The following is a 7,604-nucleotide window of genomic DNA, read 5'->3' as shown; positions in this document are numbered from 1 at the left end:
TAAACCTATTAAATGCTTGCACACGGTCCCCCGGTGGAACAGCGGTAATTTTACTAATTTAGAACTCTAAACTCTGGGGTTCGATTCCCCGTGGTGGAATGGCCAATGTGACTTTGTTCTAAAACAAACAAGCTTGGCAATGGAAGACATTATTTTGAATATTGTTAGAATTCTTATTTGGAATTAATATTTTAAACTAGTTCCAATCACGTTATTTATACGAATTATTTTGTTTAATTAATAATGGTTGACAAAAATTTAAGTTTCTTTTAAGGAAAAATGTTTAAAACTTCTGTTATCGCAATTTCGTAAATTATGTATTGTAGCCTCTTATTTTTGGTGATATTGAATTATCTCAATCCGCTTTATGTAGGAAAGCCTCATATTTGACGACTTGTCTTATTAATCATGTTCCTTTTAATAATTAATTATGAATTTTTAACAAGAAGTGAACAGAAAAATTTAACCATTCTTTATCATAAATCCCTCACCAAGGGATGTTAATACTGGACTAAATTGTTGTCCTTCGTTACCTTGAGTTTGTATGCAGCTGTGTAACAGCTTTTGAAGGGTGATGTAACATAGGTATAAGTTAAAAAAGGCGTCTGTATTTCTTTCATTGTCAGAAAACTTAAGCACCATAGCCTTGCTGAAGTACCCTACTTTCTTTGTAAATCTTTACTATGAAAATTCTCTATCCAAGTATAGAAAATACATTTATGTAAGAATGAACAAAACAACAACAATTTCGAGCAGTTGTGAGTGTGGAGTAAGCACTGTGCAGTGGAAAAGAGCTCCTCTCCTGTAAACCAATGAAATAATCTGGTTTACGCAGGTTTGCTCTATTGGTGTGTTGTCCCTTGTGTCAGCGTGTCTACGTGCACCCATGTTTTTGTGCTTTTCCTTCTAAACACACAAATTTTATTCGTTTTGAAACCAGTTGCCATCCAAAACGATACTGTAAATGTCAACCATATGCGCGAGCGCCACCCCCTTGCTCATTCAAACCTTTATAAAACGCGATTTTCGAGTCATCCACAATCATTGAACACAGAGGTCTGTTGCGTTCATCACGCTGAAGTACTTTTTTGGGTTTATTAGGGAAAACCTTGGGTAGCTGCTGTAACTCCGTAACTAATCCCCAGTTCTCTTAGACTGTCCAAAGAATACCATTAAATATTAAAATAACGTTACTTTGTATTTATCAGAAACAATTCAAATAACAAGAAAAAGAAAGAAATAGAATGATGGCTCTAACATCATCTTTATTCTTCTTTACGTTGATCCTAACATCCAGCTTAGTTGCAAAAAATGCTGAAGCTCGTCCTAAATTCTGGGAGTCAGGCAATTATGCTCCAATTCTGAACGATGAATACAAGAGCGCACAGGTCAGTTCATCCTGTTTTATGCTTTACCTTCGGGGGGAATTAAAAGTTCAGATTTGTTAATGCTACTTAATATCAAAAGTGCTTTGACTGATAAAGGTATTAGCTTGTTACTTCCGCTGTAGTTTGAAAAATAAGTTACCATAACTTGAATAATTATTTGATATTCAGAAATTGTTTAATATAAATAATTTTTCTTTTAATATTAGGCTAGATTAAGTCATAATGACCAATAACTTTGCTAATCAGGACACTTTAATTTGGGTTTTGTTAGTGTAGGTAAAACTATATATATTTTCTAATCTACATATTATTGCTTGCGGTGAACTTCAGTTATTAGAGTCGCTATATAATAAATTTTGACTCATGCAGAAAAAATATACGTAGATGTACATATACATACACACACACATATATATATATACGCATTTAACGTTTTGTCTTAACAAACATGATGATATTCTAAGCTTCACGAAGTATTTCCACGACCTTGGTTTGATATTTGGTTTGGGTATATTCTAAGAATATATGTTACGTTACTTTTGTTGTACACATATCAGAGCGTTGTTTAAGGAAGTGCTAGTTATTACCAAAATAAGGATTATGTGCTTAAATTATTTTAGGCTCTCGCATTAATATATTTTTTAAAATCTTGAATAAGCAAATCACGGCAAAACTTGGAAGTTTTACTGTAGAAGAGAGAGAATGTTTGTTTGTTTGTTATTAAGCACAAAGGAACACAACAGGCTATCTGTGCTCTGTCCACTGCGGTTATCGAAACTCGAAATTTTCCCATTGAGAGAATAAGAACCAAATAAATATTTTCTAAGAAGAACTGAAACGTTGTTATGAAAATAGGCAAATTATTTGACTATTAAAAACTGTTAAAGATGCAGAAAGTTACAAGAAAATGTTTTTACTGTACTATTTAAACTGATGTTACAAAATGATTTGAACTGTAAATACAAATTACATGTTCAATGGGTATGTACATAAAAACATATAATCCTAAACTATAAATGCTGAATTTATTCCAAATATTTTGGAAATACTAGTTTCAATAGGGAGTTCTAACTAACATAACTACCCTTGATTAATCACACCACCTAATTAAAATAACAACAAACAAAAACGTTTACAGTTTTTGTTACTGTACTGGACTGAATGTGCTTCTGTTAGAGTAGACTAGAAATGAGTTAGTTAATTGGTATTTAAGCACTCAGTTATTAATGACCAATCATACATCGTTATCCCAAGACTACACGGCAGAACATTTATGGAAAATATTAATTATTTGATGCTTAATGTATTAAGATTTATACCAATGAACATTTTTTAGCAAGTGATGGGGTGAAGATCTACAAATAACGTGGAATGACAAACAACAAAACACTTTTGGAGCGCTTAGCGCTATAGGGCCCTACAAATCACAAATTTTGTTTCGAATCTAATCATCTCGAAATATTCAAATCAAATCGAATCGGCTATGCATATATAGATTATAGGGTATATAGGCTGAAATTAATTTTAAATCAAACAGAAAATGGTTTCTTTATTTATGTAGAGTGTTTCTACACACAGTTAGTAATGAGTATCAAAGTAAATAATTCTGAGAACAGAAGACAGAGTAAATCTTTCTAAAAACAACATATATAATGTACTTAAACATCTGGAAGAAGAATGGTACAAAATTTTTATTACAAAGAAATAGGTTCCAGTATATAGACTGAATTAAAATCTAAATTCTGAAGTTTATCAGAAGCGATGTAAATTCGAAAACATCGAATCGGAGCCCTAGCTAACGAATCAAATCCTCCATCCCGATTTGAAATCGAATCGAATCTCGAAGCTTCGCAGGGCTCCACTTAGCAAAATATGATCTCTTAGCAACCACGATGAAACTGGAAACGAAAAAAAAACAGTTAAGGACGCCTTAGCAGCTTCAGTGAAACTGGAAATAAAGACAAATTAGGATCTCTCAGCAACCACACTGAAACTGGAAACAAAAAACAATTTAGGACGCCTTAGCAACTTCAGTGAAATGGGAAATGAAAACAAATTAGGACGTCTTAGGAACCTCATTGAAACTTGAAATAAAAATAAGATAGGACGTCTGAGTAACAGTAGTAGAACTGGAAACCAAAACATTTTAGGACCTCTTAGCAAACAATTTGAAACTAGAGAGAAAAACAATTTTGGACCTTTTAGCAACCATGATAATTCTTTTTCTCATTGTTTTATTCAACTACAAGACTGTAAATTTCTAACTTAAAAAATTGTAAAATGGTGAAAGAAAAAGGTAATAAAAGTAGGTAAACACGTAAAAATTTAAAAATAATTAAGTTTTATGGAATATTGTTGGTGAACTGAACTACAGATGCCTTATCTTTTACTGCTAGTTTCAGAGCCTAATGACAAAAAGTCAAACAATCAAACAAAAGGACATTATTAAAAATTATCAAAGTGACGTCAACAATAAAATGTATATATATATATATATATATATATCTTTCTCCCAGTATTCGAGAAAGTTTCTTATATCCAAAATGAATTTTTGATAAAATGGTATAACATTTCGTCCAGGAGAATACAAAACTAATTTCTTGTCCTGGAGTATCTTTTTCATTTAAGAAATGGTTATAGTATTTTTGTGATATTTTATCATGACACAGGAGTTTAATTTAAAACGCCTTAAGTTAATAAAAAAGTAAAGTTTTAATTATAAAAAACACCTTTATAAATTACAAACTAAACAAATATCTTTACAATTTTGGTATTATAACCTTTCCTAATAACTTAATTGGCATCAAATATTTTACATTTTTCTTAAAAGTAATTTCCAACCATTTTCGCCTGCTCCAAATGAATTAAACTCTAGAAGTAGCCATAGATACTGTTACATTTTTAAAATCACGATAGTTTTGCGTTATAAAAAGGATGGTCTATAGTGATCGCGTGTCTAATCTATTATGCACACATAATAGATGTAGTTTAAATTCGATAACGAGGAACCCACTTTGAGACTATTAATGCTTGGAGACGGCTTGAATGGGTATAAAGAAAAATTTTAATATAATTTTAACATAATAGCAAATGTACAGCATTTCGACAAGGTACCTGCTGATGACCAAAACCTTGTCGAAACGTTGTCCATTTGCTGTTATGTTAAATGTATATTAAAGTTTTTCTCCATCACCCATTCAAGCCGTCTCCAAGCATTATAGATGTAGTTTATTTTTTAGATATATTATTTTGTGCAGGAATATCCTAAAGAGTGTATTTTGTGAGGTCTCAAGGAGAGATTTGCGGTCCTAGGAGTTTTGTCGGCCTAGACAGAAGACGCACTGGGCAAAATGTGTATGGTATAGGGTTTGTGAAGGCTAAGTAAATTACTCGACGCTAAAAAATAAGGTGGGCTACTTTACATTGTAAAACGTGTGCATTTATTCTTATGTGCAAAACACATTAATTTATTTTAGCTTTTAAATGTGAAATTTCCATTAAAAATCAAATATTTAGAACATTTAATGCACCAATTGCACAAAAACAAAAGATTATAATTTTTTTAATTTAAAAATTCTCGTTTTGGGTTTTTATTTAAACGAAATCTCGAGGAATATCTTTTAAGTCCAATGATACAGCGATATGATGCCCAAACGAAATTATAGAAAGACCAATTAAACGCTCGAGTCAATGTGGATCTCAAGGTTTATTTTATTTTTTTTCTAAATTTCGCCCCAAGCTGTCCATAATTTTGATTAGATGGACTAGAGAGAATACAACTGTTCATCTCCACCAGCTCTTTACAATGCAACAACAGCCTCAAAGTGCAAGGCACGGCGCTTTTTTCTTTCTTTCTTTTTTCTTCTCTGACAGTAACGGTAGGTGAACCTCAGAACCACAGTCCTGCATTTTAATCACTGGTTTGGTCTGGTTTCTAATCTCAGGTAAATTTTAATTAGTTTCAGTTTGAGAAGATTTGTTCTCCACTATAGCGTCCGTAAATGAGAATATCAGAACTTCCAGTGCAATATATATATATTTGGGAACAGACAAATGATTATGTTCTTTTCTAGATACTCTATTGCCTGAACTGTGGTCACTCCTGGTGGGATGGTTACTGACAATGCATTGAGTTCATCCCGTCACCGAACATGCTTCACTTTTCAGCCGCGGGGGCGTTATAACGTGACAGTCAATCCCACTATTCATTAGTAAAGAGTAGCCCAAGAGTTGAAGATAAGTGGTATTGGCTAGCTACCTTCCCTCTAGTCTATCACTTCAAAATTAGGGACAGTTACTGCAAGTAGCGCTCGAGTAGCTTTGCGCGAGATTCAATAAACAAACATATAAAAGCTTTAAGTTCAACACAGAGGTCCTGCGTGTTATCACTTCTGGATTAAGACTGTTAATCTGTAAGAGCAACGCCAAGATCAATGCAGTGCTTTCTGATCTTATCCGAGCTCTCATTTTATATTTTCAATATGTCATATAAACAGAAATATGTTATTGTGCTGTCATGACTGAGTGATTGGGTCTAACATGGCACGAAAAATACTCTTGGAATTAGTGCCAGAACTTTAGATTGAAATCAACTGTTCTTATCTTTCATATTTGCTCTGCTGTCTTCAGTATTTAGTCCTAATTCTGGAAGTTATCTTGTTTCATTGCCGACCTACACATGCTTAATTATTTCGCTACCATAAATTCTTTTTAATGGAATCTTTGTTATTTTTAATGAATCTTCCTTCCATTTACTGTGCTCAGCACCAGATAGATGATGTTTACTGTGTGGTATTTTGTGATAAACACTAATAAAGAACTTAATAGAATCCCTCAAAAAATAATAATCAAATCATCCAATCAGTTTGCACAACACCTAAGCATGGAATTTTTTTTTTATCTACATCAGTCTCTCCAATCTGTATATCAGACAGTAAGTTCTCATGGAATCATCTTTAGATTTAAAACCTTTTGGTAAGGGATGGAGAGGGGGGGATTAATTTCCAAATTACTTTGTTTCTGTGCTGCTCATCTGACAGGCGCCTCATTCTTTTATGTTAAATCTAGACTTTGGAACTTGCTATAACAATAATAAATCGCCGGCAGCGGCTCTGGAAGAGATATGCATTGTCTTATTGAAATGAAACACAATGCCTTTCAACTGCTTTGACATTAATAACACTGTAAAATTGCTAGTTTGTTTCCTTTCAATCATTGTTCTTCTTCTCCTCAATGGAAGTATTTTTTACTCATCTTTTCACATTTTATCTTATGTTTTTATTCCATTCTTTTGATTCCTTTTTTTTTTTACATTTTGTTCAAACCTTAATTTTCTGTTGTTGTTTTTTTTTGTTTGCATTTCCCTATTATTATTTATTTACTTCCGCCCGTACATTTTGTCATGCCATTAAGATGCCTTACCTTACCTACCCACTAAGGTCGAATTTGGATGGTTTTCTTCTTTGTTCGTTGTAAAGAACGAAACTACGCAATGGGCCATCTGTGTTCAGCCTACCGCGGATATCGAAACACGATTTTTAGCATTGTAAACTGATTGGCTTACCACTGAGCCACAGGGAGCGTCTCTGAATGGAAATTATTAGTTCACTATTCATTGCACCTATATCCTTGAACGCCACGAGTATACTAAATAAACAGTATAATGTTGCAAATCGTTATTTACTTCTTACAAGCTCCTGAAGTTTATGTTTTTTACGTGATTGCTTTTTATATCTTAGTGTAGAAAGTAATAGACAAATTATTACAGACCTCTGATCAATGCTATGAATACTGAAAAACATAAAAACCAAATACACCCTGATCTCTCACAGTGTTTGCAGAAACAAGAAAACCACCCACCCACTTCCAAAACAACAGCCGAAGATGTCTAACAACCGTCACACAAAAGACCCTTTGAATTTTATTTTTACATTTAATAAACGTAAAATATGGTAAAAGCAAAATATTATGATTTTGAATTATACATGTTTAAAAAAGACTGATAATTACAACTCACTGTCCATAGTAGTAATATTAATGTTAGAGAGGGAAATATTTAGCTTATTTATATGCTTCAGATTCTTGCGTTATTTAACGATGATCAGTTAATATTTTTGGAAGTTCAAATCTACAGAGGCATGTTTAAACAAAATAGGGCCCGGCATGGCCAGGTGGTTAGGGCGCTCGACTCGCAATCTGCGGGTCGCGGGTTCGAAT

The 7,604-nt window shown here is 33.0% G+C and overlaps 1 protein-coding gene across 1 annotated transcript in view; it reads left to right on the top strand.

Moving 5' to 3' along the window:
- The first annotated feature begins 1,055 nt into the window (after nt 1-1,055).
- Nucleotides 1,056-7,604, top strand: part of LOC111087421 — a 20,446-nt gene continuing 13,897 nt past the window's right edge. Inside the window, exon 1 of the mRNA XM_022394005.1 lies at nt 1,056-1,388. Coding sequence (XP_022249713.1) covers nt 1,245-1,388 — 144 coding nt within the window. The 5' untranslated portion in view covers nt 1,056-1,244. The remainder of the gene's footprint in view (nt 1,389-7,604) is intronic.

The sequence above is a fragment of the Limulus polyphemus genome, unplaced genomic scaffold (assembly GCF_000517525.1).
Source record: "Limulus polyphemus unplaced genomic scaffold, Limulus_polyphemus-2.1.2 Scaffold2135, whole genome shotgun sequence".
Lineage (NCBI taxonomy): Eukaryota > Metazoa > Arthropoda > Merostomata > Xiphosura > Limulidae > Limulus > Limulus polyphemus.
The sequence above is the reverse complement of the archived record's forward strand: the minus strand, read 5'-3'. Positions and strand labels throughout refer to the sequence as shown.